An 18587-nucleotide genomic window follows, 5' to 3' on the forward strand; every position below is an offset into this window, starting at 1 on the left:
GTGGGCAGGAAATAACCAGCAGGTCAGACGGCAGCAATGGAGCAAGGCCAAGTTCAAGTTTCAAGCCTGCAGAGCACTTTCAGATTGTACTTTTGGAACAAATGTTGAATCCCGTCTCAGACATCCTTTTGTCCCACACCTGAATATATATATATATATATATTTTTTAAAAACAGTTGGTGTTTGGAAATGACATCACCTTCCAACAGGAGCCACACCTGACAACTGACTCAGTTTCAGTCTGGAGAGTTCGTCCCCTTTCGAATAAAGGAAATGTCGAGCCCTTCAGCCTCTGGAGGTGTTGGCCCGAATATTTCTGCTGACAACTCACTGGGGAACCTCCAATTACAGGTGTCAACCTCTTCTGGGGTTTTTTTGGGGAGGGGGGGGATTGGTTTGTATGTGATCAGCCAAGGGGCAAATCTCAGGATCTCTCAGCAAACGCTTGGAAGCGGAGACCAGCTCGGATTTCACAGCGAAGTGATTGACGCCAAAGGCACATCAGGGAGGCAGAAAGCTCTCAGGGCAGCTGGCTGACGTGCAGGTCTCAATGTTTGCGCTGCCCGCCTCCCAACGTCAGTTCCTTTCCATTATTGCCCCCTCCACTCCCTTCCTAAGTGGATTGTCCGGGCAGAGGCGAGCGCACGCCCCGCGGCGATCCCACGACTCGGGGCACCGCTTTGCTGGGCTCGGGGTCTGCAAAGCGGTGGCTCGCCAAAAGAACCAGGCTCTCCGTGCTCCTGCTCGGTGTGAAGAGGGCTGCTTGGGTCTTTGTTAATTCCCTCCCACTTTCCGGAAAGGCTCTCACAGGTAAGGTTTCAAAGCCCAGGTGAGGCGCGTTCGTCCCTGCGAAGGCTCGTCTGCACCTTCGGGCACATTGCCTCGCTGTCCTGGATTCCTCTTGCGCCAGGCTCTTTTGTTCCAGTCGGCGACTGGGGTTCGTCCTGGGCACTCGGAGCCTTCCAGGTCGGTGGCCAGAAGCCGCGACGGCCAAGCCAAGAAATGACTGAAACTTTCGATTTAAAAGTCCCATTACGCGCGGACCCCGAGCGACAGCGGTGAAAGATCCAAGTTCAATCTCACAGATAAAAGGGACATTTGGAGCCGTGGGGATTCTGCCCTTCGGCCCGCTCAGTCCGTGCCCCCCCCCCAGTTTACATTCTGTGGCGGGGGAAGGATTGCAGTTAAGGGGGGGGGGGGGGGGCGGAGAAATCACGGGAGCACATGCAAACTCAACATCGGCAGCACGCCGAGGGTAGGATTGAACCCTGCTCTCTGGCCCCGATACTAACTGGCAAAGTCTCAGCGCTTTGGGATTGCCTTGTCTTTGTTGCAAAAAAATGGACTATATTGTACACATTGGCGATTGGATTGATGCCCAAGTGTTATGAATTCTATGATGGATGGAAATCTCCAACCATTTGCACTTCTGGACACCAAGGAAGAGGTTCATGTTGGAAATGCTTGTTCATGTGACCAGCTTACTGTCGGAATATTGTTTGATGAAGAAAGATTTAGTGAGCTCTTTGGAGTGACTTCCTAGATGAGGATGAGAGGGGTATCAGAGGATGAAAGATAAGAGCATCTTCGAGGTCGCACTTTCATGGGCCGACTGTTTAAAGTGAGGCCAAGGTGGTTACTTTAAACAGTGAGTGGTGGGTGCCCTGGAATACATTGCCAGGGGTGGTAATGGAGGTTGACACAAAAGGGACACTTAACAGACTCTTAGATATTTAAGAAAAATGGACGATTATGGGTATGAGGGAGAGAAGGGTGAGAATGGAATAGTTTGTCTGGGTCAGCACACCATTATGGGCTGAAGGGTCAGTACTGTTCTGTGTTATGGAATGAAGCAGCAGGAAAGGCTGACACAAGTTTTGTAAGGGATGTTAAAACAAGGATTTTCTGTTTTTCAAAAGTGTGGAAATGCCAAACACTGACTTGGATTGGATCTGGGCAATTCAACTTGTCGTTTTATTTACCTGCTTATTTTTCTATTTATTTATCTATTTATTTATTTACCCATTCTATTTATGGACTTCAAGGAGAGCTGAGCAGATAAAAGAGGTTAATGCATGGTATTCTGATCCAAAATTTATGGATATTATTATTTACAGGAGATTATCTATATAATCTCCAAATCTACATTTTAAAGGCTTGGCATGTCATTCAAAGCCCGTTTTTACATGACTTTGTAATACTCCACTGGATTTATATATCAATCACAGCTCTGAATTTCTGTGGGTGCATTAGTGTTTTGAGCTAACTTAGTGCCATGGAATCAAAGACAAATTTCTTCCACTGAAGTTCTGAGGCAACCGATGAGGACCAACCGTTAGTGGGGACAGAAGGAGGTGGTGAAAGGTTGCTGGGGAAAAGCAGGACCATGGAGTTGAGGTTGCAATCAGAGGATCCATTAAGTGAAGCAGATTTGAGCAAATACTCCTGCTTCTAATTCTTATGTTCCAATAGAAAAATGAGGAAGGAGATGTTCAGTGATGAGCAGGCAGGTAAGTTGAGAGGTGGTGCACTCCTTTGACATACTGGCAGGGTTTCTCTCTGCTTTGGGTATGTGGTCTTCTCAAAGCCAACCTGAGTTTTGCTTCTGCAACTTGAATAATCATGGCTGATGGATTCTCAGGAGTTGGTCATATTTTTCAAGGCTTTGAGAACACTCTTGAATCTTTTTCTCTAGAACAGAATAGAGTTCAGGGAGTCCATTGTTGGACATGCAGATGATGTAATTGGAGCCTCTTGCTGGGGATGGGATTGGTTTCTATGCATTTGGAAAATTTTGTGAGAAGTAATTAATTAGCTGGCTGTCCCCTGTCATTTAAATCTAGGAAAACTATGGTAGTTTTTGTGGTAGGATAACTTCCCTCATCTTGGAAGGCATGCAGGAAAGCAACATCCCTTATTTATTTACCTTGCTGCTTGACACATTGTTGTTGACAGTCACAATTAATGGGGGGATATTTAGAGATATTTTGTCATAGCAAGATTTTTAATCAGAATTGGAAACGTTAATATAATTTCAGTTGTCTCTTTCCCAGTTTATCAATCTGAAGCATTAACTCGTGTTGCTAGATAAACAGACAGACCTGCTGAGAACTTCCAGTTCTTGTAAAAAGTTGGATCATGTTTGACTTTTTTGAAAAATTGATTACAAAATGCACGCAAGAGGGCCATAAAATTAGGGCATATGTTTCAGGTTAGTAAGTTTTATGTTTAGTTCACATTAATGATTAAAGTAAAGATGGAGAGTCGTATTCCAAACTTTAAGAGGCAAGCAAGTGGTCTTGGTAGGAAAACGTGGTTTAAGGAAATCAACAAAAGGCTTAAACTCATTGGTGCAACAGGATCATGACTCTTTTTGATCAGTTCCAGCAGCTTGGATGTTCATTAGCACTCAAAACCCATTGAAGTACGTGCCACAGATTAAATTTTGCATCTGCATGGCAAATGGAAAGGAAAACCATTGGGACAGGGTCCAGAGCAATGAATTGAAGAGAATGACCCTATGGTCATGGTAGGGGATGAGGTCCGGGACATGGTCCAGAGCAATGAATTGAGAATGACTCTGTGGTCATGGTGGGGGAATGAGGTCCTTTTATGGGTGAATTCATGGAGATTGAGAGGGATCATTGGATCAGGGCACTGGTCCAATGACTGCAAAGTCAGTGGAATCTGATGAACTGGAGAATGGGGAAACGTTTGTGGGGTTGGCCTCAAGTGAGTGCATGCAGGAAAGTAATTAGTGGGGATATGGCCAAACTGGTTTTCCTACAAATGGCCTTTGACCTGCTCTGGGAAATACCTTCCAATTAGTGCGACAAAGAGCTGCTTGAATCAATCCTTCCTTGGATTTTCATACCCCAGTGTCATCAGAATGAGGTTTATTGTCAAGGCGTGTCATGAAATTTGTTGCTTTGAGGCAGTCGTATTGTGCAGAACAAGGTGCAAAATTACTATACATTACAAATTCATAAGACAACCTGATAATAGCAGTGAAAAAAGGCCACTTATAATCAAACTTCTTAGGAAGTGCTCGCTCATCCACAAAGGTTAAAGAAATTATTGTAGTCTGGACCAACTTGTTTAGCAGAACTGAAGTAGTGTTCATTGGTATTAAAATGTAACTGATAAGGTGACAAAACAACTTGAAGTTGAAAACTACTTGTTAAATTCCCAATCTTGAGATTTAACAGGACAGAGCTTTCAAAGATAAGGGTCTCCTAAACATAATACCGGCTCACAAGCTCTCAATGGGTACCCAGAAATTAGATTACTAATTTATAATTCACAATGCCAAGTTAAAACAGACTGATCTTTTGTAAATGTGTGCTAATTTGGCCCATTGAAGTGATTAAGCAGCCATCAGATGCAATTATTCACAGATAGGTGTGGGTTGCATGTCATAGTTACCTGGATCACAGTCCGATTGGAAGACGGACATTCATTTGGATGCCATACGCCAGTAGGCTCTTCGACACAGCCACCGAACAGCGGAAAATTTTTGCTCTGGTGGCAGTGTAAAAATATCGAGATGGAATTTTTAATGCAAATTCCATCCTGTAATTTTTCCTCTTCTATCCCTATGCATTTTTATGGAGCGGCTGCAGTGTAAATTGACTGCACCCACTCTGTAAGAAACAGGCCTAATGAATGTGATGTGTCTCCCCACCCCACCGGACAAATTCTACAACACAGGAAGCCTGAGTAAAAGTGCCCCTGGGTAAATGACCACATCAGGACACACTGGTGGTAAATAGGCTAATTTTTCTCAGAAAATAATTCGGGTTTCTGTGTGTGTGTGTGTGTGTGTGTGTGTGTGTGTGTGTGTGTGTGTGTGTGTAAAAAAAAAAAGCCAATTGCTACTTCCTGCAATCCAGATGACCCTACCCTTTACTCCCCTGATCCCTTCTCTCATATGTATCTCACTTGGATCATTTTTTTGTTTTCCATGGAATGTAAATCCAATCGATGAAACTGGATTGAACATGAAAGTCTGCAGATGTTGGGATTGTAGTGAAGTACTCAAAAGAGTGCTGGAGAAACTCAGCTTCTATAGTAACCAACGCTTTGGCCTGAGCCCATAATTTATTCCATTTAGTCATTGTCCATCATCAGTGAGGAATGTATTTCTTCAATATCGTGAACTAATTCTGTGGCTGCAGAGGGCAGCCATTCTCAACCTTTTTTCACCTCTGCTCCCCCGCCCCCAGGACTCTGCTCGAAGTTCATGGGCCCCCTTCCCTGAAGTTTTGGTTTCTTCCTACTGCTCCTTCCGACTACACAAAAAAATGAGTGTGAGGTGTAAAAAAAAAAGGTTTTTACTTAAATGTGCTGGCAGCTGAAATGGTGAATGCGGACTCACTTTTAATGTTTTAAGAAGAATATGGACAGCTGCATGGATGGGAGAAGTATGGACTGGGTGCAGATCAGTGGGACCAGGTAGAAGGGCTAAAGGGGCCTGTTTCTGTGCTGTAATATTCTCTGGTTCTAGAATATTCAACTTTTCCAATTCCTGACACCAGGTGGTGATTCCTACTCGAAGTAAGCATGAGATTGTTTTTGAATTGCTGTATCACTTGGAAAATGCAGAAGGATTGGAAGTAGACCAATAAGAAGTTAAATTGAGAGAAAAAAGGAAATTGTACCTTAAAAGAAGTATTTCCCTGAATTTGTATTAGAAAAATATGTACTATACCCTCACCATGTATAAAATAATTATTTGCAATAGTTTTATTTGTTGCAGGGTGGGGCTCAGGAACTAGAATATTTTTAGTTTCAGTCCTTCACAAATTTACTTTTAAGGAGTAGAATGAATCATTTATCAGGATTACCAACAGCTGTGTTCAGTGTTTGCAGTACATCAAATCAAGTGTTGCTCTTTGATCTCCATTTAGATTCTGTATTGCTAATCAATTTCTATCAGCACAGCTCCACCCAGTGATAGGTTTTAACTGTTGTAACCAAGTAAAGTGCAGATTAACTAGGTGCAGCTGACAATAGGCCCTTTTACAGAAGGGGGGGGAAAAAAAGGTGAATGTGAAGACACCAGATTCTCCATCTTTACTTTGCTGTATTTACCTCCATGAAAGTCTGATGGAGGAATGACTGCTTGAACTTGCTCCAGCTTCCATCCACTTAGAGTTCAGTGAAGTCACTCCACCTCCTCCACAAAGGGGAGGGTTGATGACGTTGTGATGATGCCCAGGAGGGTGAATTTTTAAATATTTGGTTAACAGAGGCTATGACATTGCACAGGAGATTTGCCTGAGGCTTAAGACTGCTTGCACAGATCTCCACTAGCACTCTTACCTGCTCTCTCCGATCACCATTTCCAAGCAGAGGCTGCTTTCTCTTCTCAGCGGGTGTGCTTGAGGTCATGGTGGCACTACTGCACCACTTGCCCTGCCTCCTTCAGCTTTGGAAGCCGGTTCCCAACTCCTCCCTGCGTAAAGGCACCAAGGGATCTGCTTTATAGGTCGTCACCATAAAAGGTAAAATTGCCTTTTTAAAAAAAAACTTGAGTGGGCTTTAATATGGTATTTCACCATAAAAAGCCAAAATGATTAGAGGACTGTTGTGTCATCCGGAATTCAAGTGATGGAGATCCCAAATATCATGTTTGGTGTTCTGAGCTAGTATTTTAGTGAGGCTTTTTACTGTCTCAGCTTTGATTATAAAATGAGTCAGGACTGTGTTTGCTTTGATGTTTCCCCTTTTATCGGTTACTTGTCTGGTAAAATACAAAAGGGCTTAGTCAGGGCATATGGATCTGCACCCTTTGAGGAGAGATAGAAGTTTGGCCTCCTACTATTCACCCTCTAACTCCCTCGAGCTCTGCTCCAAGGTCATTAATCACATCAGCTGAAGTGGTTTTGATCTAGTGTAAATGTAAAGGCGAGCTTTTACCTTTTAAAGTTTAAATTAAAAAAAAATTTAGTCATGCAACATGGTAACAGGTGCTTCTGGCACCTCGAACCTGTGCTACCCAATTGACCTACATCCCCAGAATGCTTTTGAATGGGGGTGTGAAGGGGGGGGGGGAATCCCATGCAGATACAGGGAGAACACATAAACTCCTTACAGAGAGCATGGATTAGAACCTTGGTCCCAATCATTGTGCTAACTGTGCCTCTTTATGAAGATGATCCAGTTTCTTGCAGGAGTCACAAAATTGTACTTGGGAGAAAAAAAAAACATAAGCTTTTTTTTTCTGACCAGAAATGCTGATATTTATTCTTGCTGATGGATTGACTTATGGATTGGAGACAGTGCAGACAACACAGGGATATTAACAGCTCAAGGATCATTCTTCATGCCTAAGTGTAGTGATTAGTGTAACCCTGTACCCTGGGATTGAATCATTGCTATCTGTGAGGAGTTTGTTTCTGTGGGTTTGCATGTCCATGTGGCTTTCCTTGAGGTGCTCCGGCTTCCTCCTACATATTAAAGATGCACAGGGTTTGTAGGTCAATTGGTCACTTGGGTGCATTTGGGCAGGATGGGATTGTGGACCAGAAGGAGCCGCTTTCGCCCATCACTTGCCTGCCTTTCTCTCTCCTGCTCACTGTTCCCTTTCTTGCTCCTGTACTGTATCTTTAAATTTAAGAACAAGTCATAAACACCACGGAGAAAGAAGGCTGGAGATGCTGGAATTTAGAGCAAAAAAAGGAGGAATTGATGGGCTGGTAGTTTGTCGGAGGGCAGGAGCCAGAGAGGGAGCAGGAAGGGGGGGGGGGGGGTGGGGAATGGGGGATGGGGAGTAGACGATGGATGGAAACAGAGGATAAAAGTAGAGGGGGCCAAGTGAGGGGAGAGTGAAGGTGGTAACATTTATGTTTTTTGCAAATCTGCTGTGTTCCAGTATTCCCAATTTCCTGGAACACAGTCTGTGTAAAACAAACAAATAAATAAATAAATACAATTAGAACAGGAATAAGGACTCACTCCTGTTCCAACATTTTACCTCCTCGACCCCTAGTTATTTTCACAGATCGCCTGCCATCTAAAACTGAACTGTTGGCAATCTGTTAACAATGGGCTAATGAAATGAACGTCCAGCCCCCTTAAATACTGCACTTCAGGTATTCGGTCTAAACTCGCAGTGTGATTAATGGATATTTGGAGTTTTGGTCATTCCTGTGTGAATGGGAAAAATCACACAAGTTCCAGTGAAAAAGAAACCCAAGAGGATGGAGGGTGAGGAGCACCAGTGATGGAATTAGATAAGGAAGGTGATAATGGGAAATTCAAGAAGGCATCAAGGGCAGATGAAAGCAGATGGGGAGGGGATCCAGTGAGTGAATTGTGTGGGAAGTTGGTGGATAAAATGGGGAGATGGGGGATTTTGGGGAAGGGACAAAAATGAGGGGACCAGAGGTCGATTGGAAGAAGTAAGGAAAGGGAATAAGACTTTTTTTTAAACCAAAGACTTTATTCACAATAAATTATTTACAAAAGGAAAACCATTCAAAGGCTCTTCCCACCCTTAGTTTCGTATCTATACATTTCCATCACTGGACCATGTTACATTAATTTCTATTAGCACCTTTGCCACCATTGTGGCTTCTTGATGTTATTCACCTTTGTTGTCTCAGGGGCTTCCCCTCTGTCTCAGGCCTTCAATGTCTGGTATGGAGGGACTCTTATCTGTGGTCCTTCCCCACAGTACCCTCGCATTGGCAGTACCAGCAGCCTTGTGTGTGGCAGTCGGCAGCATTCCTTCACCATGTGCTGAAAGGCCAATGGGTTTCGGGCAAACCAAAGGGCATCTTTCACTGAGTTCTGCATGTCTGACACGGTCTGTGTCCCTGGGAACAGCCCGTAAATCTGAGTCCTCTGTCTTGCTGCTGGCCAACCATGACAAGGTCCCTGAGCGAATCTGTATTCTGCAAAGAGGTGGGTGGGCAACTGCACTCCACCCCAGTCATCTCAGGGACAACATGTGTTGTGGGTGATGTTTTGGTTGTACAGGAACGATCTGACTAAGAGGGCTCCCCATACCACCATCAAGCCAAGTCCTGGTGTTTGTGAGCACTGGCGAAGAGGCATTCCGCCAGATGACCTGGTCAGTCTGATCCAGGAATCACCCCACAGTGTCCATTGAGCCCTTGTCTTGGTGTGTCCAGGGTGTTCTGTGCTGACCCCTGCTTGAGGGCCTTGTGGTCAAAGGTGTTTTTTGTGAAAACTTTTCCATGAAGGATAATTGTTACTTCTATCTCCTGGGTTCCCCTCTCTATTCTACTTCCAAAAAGCTGCTCGTTACACCACACATTACTGTTGTGGAGATTATTTACAATCAATAAACAGCAGTAGATGGTGATCTGAAAACTCAAGCCATCCAACTTTAAATTGTATATCTAAGTAGTGTATAAAGAATGTAGCTGTCAAAATGCTGCTTTAATAATGTTTATTTGTCACATTATACAGTGTGATATGTAGTGTATGAACACTTTTCTAAATGGTGAAAGATTTCTAATTTGAAATCTGGAACCAGAGGATCAAGATTAAGTCACATTACCTTGCCCTGACTGAGAGTTAATGTTACCATGTGCCACAGATAAATAGAAGAATGGCCCAAGTGAACAAACTGCAAGAGTAACAGAATGTGAACTTGGTCAAAAGTCCAAGTAAATAAAACATGGACTATGATAAAGCTCCATGCCATAGAAAACTAAAGCACAGAAAATGGGCCATTTCGCCCTTCAAGTCTGTGCCAAAACATCATTCCACTAGTGACAGGAGCTTGACTTGAACACCATTGACCTGCACTCATTCTGTAATCCTCCAGACCTCTCCCATTCATGTATCTATCCAATTTATTTTTAAAACTTAAGAGTGAGCCTGCATTTACGTCAGATGGCAACTTGTTCCAAACTCCCACCACTCTTGAGTGAAGAAGTTCCCCCTAATGTTCCATTTGTGTGGTGTAACTAGTAGCCTTTTGGAAGTAGAATAGAGAGGGGAACCCAGGAGATAGAAGTAAATAAACCTCACATTGAGGGGGGAAAAGTAATTTTCAGCTGACTGAAACAAAAATCAAAAGCAGTATTTTATTTGGGGTTTCAATTTTACTTTTCAGGTCTTGAAATTTGAGTGGAATGAATTGTACATTTTCTATTTAATGAACTTATCAATTACATTTCCTGAATTCTATTAATCTCTCAGATTTTCAACAAAACTGGCATAAATGGAGTTTGCACAAATAAAAATAATCAAGACCTGAAGAAGTTTCTCTGGCTGAGAAAATCAATAAAAATCCTTCTCCCTATGTTGGAAATGAATTACATGTTGCCAAGTTTAGCCCAGAATGCTTTATGTATCAATTGCATTGAATCTGCATGAATCCTGTCTCCTTTCCTCCATGCACCATGTGCTCTGTGTATTAGATCAGACGTAGTGCACCCCATTCCCATACATACATACAATGCTCCAGTCTTCTTGAGGGATATCAACTAATTCTAGTTTTCTGTAGCTGGGATGAGTGTCTTGAAGAACTTGGAACGTCCAGGAGTTTTATACTTAAGTGGTTCCACCTCTCAACTTAGATCGGCATCCTGCTGTCCTGATTAGTGACCACCACCCCGTCCCCACACAAAATTATCTCAAGTAGACATAAATGCCATTATACTTTTTCAAAGAAGAACGTGCGACTGCGCATTGAGGGCGGCCTTTATCTCTCGACCAGTATTGCGAAAACCAATCAACCTGTTGGGTCTAGCTGGGTGTCCATTAATGACCATATATCCCACATTCCAGCAATGACTTGAGCCCCTATCGCACTTGCCAGTGATCCCATGAATCGAATGCCAATTGGCCTTTAAAGCAGCAAGTGTGAAAGCAAAATCTGCTCAACGCTGGCCTCGACCCGTAGTACAATCCCTGGCATCTGCAGATACTAGTGTTGAGATCAGGCAAGTGTGAAACGGGCAATGACCTATTAAAGGTAGAACAGACCAAATGCCAGGGATAAACCCTTGCAAGTGTGAAAATGTTCAGTGTCCTGGTTAGGAGTGGTCAAGTATGAAAGGCCAAACCCCCATTCCTATCCTGGGACACTGAACAGCTGATTTACTGGGATGCAAGTGTGAAAGGGGCTTTAGTCAATTGGTATCACTGAAGTGGATTAATTGTTTTATCTGCACTTACTGGCTGCTGTGATTCCTAACATTATCACTCTGGCGTTGTTTCAGTGGAAAATCCTTGGAAGCACTGAGCAGTCCTGACGCTGCTCGTTATGCTTATTTATTTAGGAATATGAGTACACACGAAGGTCATCATCCAGATGCAAGAGTTACAGATAGTTTGTGCATTCAGTATAATCATTCAAATGAATGACCATAACAGTTACCTGAGCGATTAGGTTCCTTGTTAACCATGCAAAATTATCCCATTTTATGCATTCCTGTGAGAAGACCAGCTGGTCCTTGCCACTTTATTTCACTGCCATGAATATCACTACAACAGATTCTGCGGTCATTACTGAACTATTTGCAGGAGCTTGCAGAGTCCAAATTGGCTGCAACTACAGTGGCTGCTCGATTAAACACAATGGGATGTCCAGGGGAAAACAAATATGTAAAATGCCATATCAGTTTTCACGAGCGTACAAACACTACATCTTCTCTCGCTCTTGCCAATTTTCTTTCTTTTCTTCAGCAAGATGACAAATGAGCTCCAGCAGTTGATTCATTGTACAAAATATTTTGAGAAATGTGATGCGAAGTCTTTCACACTTTTTTGGTCCCTTTTGTTATCTAGAAACAGTTTCAGGAACCACTGTGACGGGTAGACTTCAAAACTAACATTATTTGAAGGGTGCAATTCTGGGACCATTGGGCTTAAATGTTCAAGTCTGTATTGAATGTTTCCTACATCTTATGATTGGTCTGTGTAATTGATCTTTTGCCCTCGAGGATTCATGGCACAATTGGTATGATTTCAAAGGCAGGACAAATTTAGTGAAATTGGATTTGCATGTTTTTTACAATGATGTCCTGTTTCCGTACAGAAAATGTAAAAAAAACCCAAATTAAATGGTGAATTAAGTTGGTTATGATGCACAATGGCACATATTTGTCACTGTCGAATCTTTATAACACTACCAGGAAAAGAGTACATTGAATAATTATACAGGGGTAAACAAGTCATCTGCAGATGCTGAGGTCTAGTACAGGGAACAAGTGCTGGAGAAACTCTTCATGCAGCATTCATAGAAAGCAAAAAGCAGACGATATTTCAGGCCTGAGGCCTATATCAGGTGTGAAGGGCTCAGGTGCAAAGTATCAACTGCCATTTGCTTTCTATGGATGCTGCATGGCCTGAGTTTCTCTGGCACTTGGGTGCACTGCACTTAATAATTATACCATTAGAATTATTTCTGTGGATGTGGTGGAATAAAGTTCAAAGAGAACAGTCTTGTGCAGAATGGGATTGTCATCTTCTACATTTGTTAATGATATTGTCCCCACAGAGGTACCCTTGGGTATGGCTAGTTTTGATAAAAATACAGAAATGTCTCTTTCCAAAATCTACATTGACTGGATAAATGTTGAAATGTGTGTTTTCCAGAACAATTTTGCAGTCCAATGTGGGCAAAGAATTTTCAAAGGCTGGTTAATTAGTAGCTCCAGCAAATTGGCACACCTATCGTGTCAGCTGGATTTCACCCAAAGCTGACTTTGGTTCAGCAGCGTGCATGCATTCAGTTTGATCTTGAAGCTGGTTTGTTTGTACAGTTCTGTGTAATCTGCCATGTAATCTTCTTTGCATCCAATTTTTTTCCTCCTCTCTGCAGAAAGGGCATGTGTGCTGAGAGCAGTCTAGCTCAGGGGATTGTAATCATTTCAGAAGTGGCTTGCTGATAAACCTTTTGGTTGTTGCTCATGTTGTGATTGGAGTTGCTTCCATCTATTTTACTGATAAAATGCGTCTCTAGAAAAGTAATTTGATAAATCTCTGGAACTGAAAACTTAACTTTCCCCCCCCCCCCCCCCCCCCCACAGGCTTGATAGTCCAGGGATTGTGATTAATTTTAGAACATTTACTCACGTCCAGGCTAATCATAGTTAGAGCCCAGGAGCTAAAATTAATGCTTCCTGTAGGAAACGTCTACCCTGTGGAAGCATATTACACTGGCACAGCGATCAGAAGGGCTATTGTCATGTACAATGCCGAAAATCTTTTTATTGGATGCATTGACCTCCAGCATTCTGTAATTTCTAACAGTTCTGACTTGATAACACATGAAAGATCTGTTTTGGGCACAGAATCAACAGTTTTATAACAGCATATTTCTGGAAGTTTGTAATGAGTTTTAACAGTGATTAAAACTCTTGGATTGTTTTACACATTTCCAACCAAGTTTAGGCAAAGAGGAGTTTTATTATCACTAATCGCAGGCAAGACTGTTATTGGCAAGGCACGAGGTACTAATACCGAGTTGAAAAGCCAAGTACCTGTCTTCTTTATTCCCAGAGGTGCAATCAAATTCTTATTTGATGAGGTGCAGTAAACATTTAAGGAGGGAATTTTGGTCCATCTAATGAGTCCACTGCAGGCTTGCTCAAAAATGGGAAGATCAGGTCAACGAATTTTCAGGTTTGTTTTTGAGAAGGTAACATGGAAAGGCATGGGATCCATTTGGCTATGGAAGCAAATTAAGAGATGTAGTATCAAGGACTTTGGCCTGTGGTATAAAATCAGGTTGAAAAGAGCAAGAGATGGGTAAGGTAGAGGAGGGATAGTGATGCCAGCCTTGGAAATAAAACTGTGTAGGTTGTACGACGAAGAGAGGAAAAAGTGAGGAGTTTCCAAATTTTTTAAGTTTGGGGAAAAAATAATAATTTACCGGTGCATTGAATTAACCCAAGTCGATAGAGTTGGTAATTTTGTGACTTAAATGTGAAATAACCAGGGCTGTGCAATTTAATCCTGTTAAAATTAATTCAGAAATCCAATTTTTATGAAGGAATTAAAGCAGAGAACACAATGGTTTTAAAAAGAACAACTTTTTCAGCATCAAATAGATGATTAAAATGAAATCCAAAAGCTAATTTCAAATCCTTGATTCATTTGAACTGCTGCAGGTTTTATTCTGTTTGAGAATAAAATGGATCAAAGTAGCAAGTATCAATTTAAACTCATGACCTATTTAAATGAGTAACCATTTCTTATTGACTTAATCAATTGCATTTTTCTGTATTTATTGAACTGAGTTTTGACCTTTTTCTCATCTGACAAATTCCTGCTCCATCAAGCTTTTCCACACCCTCGTATGCTAATTCCTAGATCCCTGTACAAGATTCAGGCTTCCGTGCATATTTCTGCTTACTTTTGATGTATTTACATTTGACTTCATACAGATTGTGTATTGGACTGAAAGCTTTCCTGATTTACAGGATCTACTGACTGTTCTAATAGATTCCTTGCAGGCTTTTTTTTAAAGGCTCAATTATTTTGAATATTCAAACTTGTTTTAGTGGCTAGTTACATGATGTTCTTGTACTCTCTATACTCCAGGACAGATGATCCTATTGATAGCCATTTGAAATGGCCTCAAGAGGTTGGGGTGGGTTGCGTTGCCAGACATTTTGGGAATGAGCCCTGGTAGCTGAATTTGTGGTGCTCCTTCTGGGTTGGATCCTGATGTGTTATATAATTAAGGACTCTGATAATTGTGTACTATTTTGATTTTATTTTTAAACTTCATCACTTGCCTGAAAACTGTTCTGACCAATCTCAAATTTGTCAACAAGCCTCATTCATTCTTATGATGCCTGCAAGGTGTACTTGTTTGCATTTGAATCAAATGACTTGGCTTTCTGCAGGGTTTGGCAATCCAGACCATTGATCCAGTCATTATTGGTGGCTGTAAACTTAAATTGATCATTTAAGTAATAATCTAGATCCATAACCTGTACTGGAACTTGTTGAAATCCATCTGGTTAACATCCTTCTGGGAAGAATGTCTACCATCTTTGTATGATTTGTACAAGACTCCAGACCACTTGCATGTTTAATAGCCGGTGGCTATCTGAACTGGTCGTGGGAATCATTTAGCAGGAAATGGACAATAAATACTGAGCTTGCCAGAGCTGTCAATATGCAAACAAATAAAATGTTTAATTTATCCAAACTATTAATAACTGTGGCTAATTTATTTGGATAAACTAGAGCATGGTTTTTGTTGTATACAAAGCTTCCTTCAGAACCAGAAGGTGCAGGGATAAATCTTTGACTGTGTAGTTCAGTACAATAACACCATCTACAAATATGCTGACAATACCACAGTAGTGGGTTGTATATAAAGCCTGTCAGAATTTTGTTTTGATGAGATGTCCCCAAGTGAATACAGGCTCGCTGACCAAATCTCTCCTCATATGACGGTCCTTCCACCCCAGAGATCAGTGCATTGAACCTTTGATACACTCTCTGCAAGAAGAATGAAGGAGGCCAAGATCACAAACAATGCTTGAAGTCTGGTATCGTCAAAGCTCTTATAATTGTGGCGAGACAACCTTGGTTGGGTTTACAAAAACTTCCAGAATTAACTCCATTACAGTATTTGCATTCTTATCGACTTGCTGCATTTGAATGTCTGCTGTATGATTGGTATAGTACAGGAATACTTGGATCCATTAACTTGTCCCAATCTACTACCTTTTAAATTGTAGGTCTCACCTTTTGTTCTTTTTCTACCAAAGCATCCACATTGTAATATGTCCACTCATTAAATGTATAAATTGCCTTGAAACCTCTTTGCTTCCTCTCTCCACCACCCTCCACCCCGCCCCCCCCCCACCATACCCCACAATTCTCAACTCTATCCCTGTTTCTATTCTTCAGAACATTTAGAAATATTGCATTTGGTTTCCTTGTCCAAATCATTGATACACATTGTGAAGAGCAAGGCCCAAACATTTAAAAAATATGGTGTTACATTTGACCCCCTCCATTTTTTGGGTGCCATTCTGAAAATTTCTATTGAATTTCAAAATGTGCCCATTATTTTCCTAACTTTTGGTACTGGAATGCAGATGATCAGGTCCTTGGCTTTCCATATCATTACATTCTCCACACTTTTGATGACTATTACCAATTTTCTTGCTTTCCTATATTTTTTCCTCATTAGTTTCTTGGATCCCAAACATTTCTGGGGAGTTATTAGTATCCTCTTGAAGCCTGAACCAAAGTAATGTTTAATTGCTCTTGTAGTTTTGTTCCTGTTGGAATTCACTGTTTTTGATTGACAGCTTGCTATTTGTCTTTACTAATGATTTTTCCTTTTACATGTTCCTTTGTAGTTTAACTCTCAAACTCAATTTTCCTTCCTCAATCAATTTTTAATCCTAAAAAAAAACTTCTGACTGTCTACACTCTCAATGCCTCATAATTTTGTCAACTTTATCAGATCTCCCCTCAGCATCTGGTCCAAAGGGGGAAAAAAAATTACTTCTCTTTGTGTACAATATTGTCCTTCACTCCTATCGATGGTAGAGTTTTTCTTTGTGTTTTTGCACAATCAGAAAGGAAAGTATATATGTTGGAATCTTTACAAACATTCCTTAAACATTACTCATTGTTTATGGATATGCTTTTTGAATCTATAACAACCAATTCACTCCTTGTTTTAATTTGTAGTTTCTTTTGCCTGAATATTGAACCCTAGTTTTAGATTAAACAATTCCACTTTCTTCCTTAATGAAGAATTCTATGATGTTTAGTCTTCCGTACTCCACAAGATTATTAGTTTACCTCTTCCCCTTTGACAGGACCCAATCTAGAACTGTCAGTTCACAAGATGGAGCCTTAAGTTGCAAGTCCTCAAAGCAAAAACTGAGTCAGGCACAAGACAAGGATTTACCTGACATGATTACTGATTTGGTTTGACCACTCTATAGGTAGATCAAAATAAATTCCGATTACCTACATTATTACTATCTTCAGTACTATACCTCATGCCAATTAGGGCAGTAACTGGAGGGCATACATTTTGGACAATTGGCAAGCAAAATGGGAAAAGGAGGGATTTTCCTTTCAATGAACAAGTAAACTTTTTTTGGCTACTGAATCCACTCAATGTTGTGGAAGTAGATTTTGATAGAAATTTAAATGAACCCATGAAAAGAGAAATAAAATGAGGGTTTTGGGAAAAGGACAGGGAATGCAGTTCATCAGTGCCCTCTCAAGGAGCTGACACATCTGATGGGTTGAATGCCCTCCTGTACAATACACCTCTGACCTCTGTGTTGTGACAAAACTAAAGAGTGCTGTGCTAAATATGATGGCAATGAGTCCTGTTAGTGTTTTGAGTCAAAGTGTTAACTGACCATTTCTTCCTGACCTGCTGAGAGTCTCCAACAATTATTTGGGTCCCTCAAGATTTTGTTTCTCTATTATTAATGATGCTGTTAGTGAATACTGGTTTGATTAATGGATTTTTTTTAAATTTTACTCTCTTCTGCAGTAAAATTGGGTTCTGGTTGGCATAAACCATTCAAGGAAGGGAAGTGTGAGGCGCCAAAGAGCTCTTGGTATTACGCATTACTGTATCATGAGTGACCCCATCATTGAAGATACAAACTCCACTGTGAATGAATTATGTCACGAATGTGGTCAGACTCACATGGTCTTGGAGAACCACCTGTACGATTATCAGAATGACGTGGACGATGAATTGGTTTGTCACATTTGCCTCCAGCCACTTCTGCAGCCTCTGGATACCCCCTGTGGTCATACCTTTTGTTTCAAATGCCTTGAGAATTTCCTACAAGAGCAGGATTTCTGTCCCATGGATCGCAAGAAGCTTCACTTCCAGCACTGTCGGAAATCTAGCCTTCTGGTGCGGAATCTCCTTGATAAATTGGTTGTTCATTGCCCCTTTCAACTGGATTGCGATAAGGTTATGCAGCGCTGTGAGCTCGACCCTCATCTCCAGAATAGGTGAGTTTTGTGTGGTTCACTTTGAATTGGTGTTTGATTATGGCCTAGAGGGGAAATGTATGCAGCAGATTAGCCCTTTGGCGACTTTCATGTTTCACTCCTTAGATTCTTTTAGGGGGAGAAAAAAGTAGTCCGGTCTCGGAAGAACAAACACATTGATGTCTGTCTGCTCATATTCACGACATTGACATTAAACACAATTAGACCTTCTGATTAAAAACAAAATCCTGGCCACAAAAACATTTAATTTTGCCTTGCCATCCATCATGAAGTGACGTGTGGGATTTTCCAAGTTAAAAGTTTGCATCTCTTTCCACACAAGGCCGTCCCAATTGACTTAGTGTATTTGGCCTTCATTAATTTAACCAATCTCAGCCAGGGATGCGCTATAGTCTCCCAACCGACTGAACCAGGAAGAAAAGAAGCATTTTTTTGTTTATTTCGTTTTTAAAACCTGGTGAAAAGAAGCATTAATCAAAATTCTTGCTCTTGATTGCTACTGGAGCACTCACAAGTAGCTGCCAGGTGAAAAATTCCTTGGGACAGCAGTAAACCTTGTGGTCAATTGTGCTGTCAAAACTTAATATCTTGAACCTAGCAATTGACTGAGTTACTGAAAGAATGATGGTAGA

The 18587-nt window shown here is 41.4% G+C and overlaps 1 protein-coding gene across 3 annotated transcripts in view; it reads left to right on the plus strand.

Moving 5' to 3' along the window:
* Positions 1 to 254: 254 nt before the first annotated feature.
* Positions 255 to 18587, plus strand: part of lnx2b (ligand of numb-protein X 2b) — a 60703-nt gene continuing 42370 nt past the window's right edge. Inside the window, exons 1-2 of one of the 3 annotated variants that reach the window (XM_069892890.1) lie at positions 255 to 351; positions 17480 to 17955. In XM_069892890.1, the coding sequence (XP_069748991.1) occupies positions 17567 to 17955 (389 nt within the window). In that variant the 5' untranslated portion in view covers positions 255 to 351; positions 17480 to 17566. Of the gene's footprint in view, positions 352 to 557; positions 811 to 17479; positions 17956 to 18587 lie in introns of those variants that run through there. The other 2 variants (XM_069892891.1, XM_069892889.1) reach the window with 2 other exon arrangements.

The sequence above is a fragment of the Narcine bancroftii genome, chromosome 8 (genome assembly GCF_036971445.1).
Source record: "Narcine bancroftii isolate sNarBan1 chromosome 8, sNarBan1.hap1, whole genome shotgun sequence".
NCBI lineage: Eukaryota > Metazoa > Chordata > Chondrichthyes > Torpediniformes > Narcinidae > Narcine > Narcine bancroftii.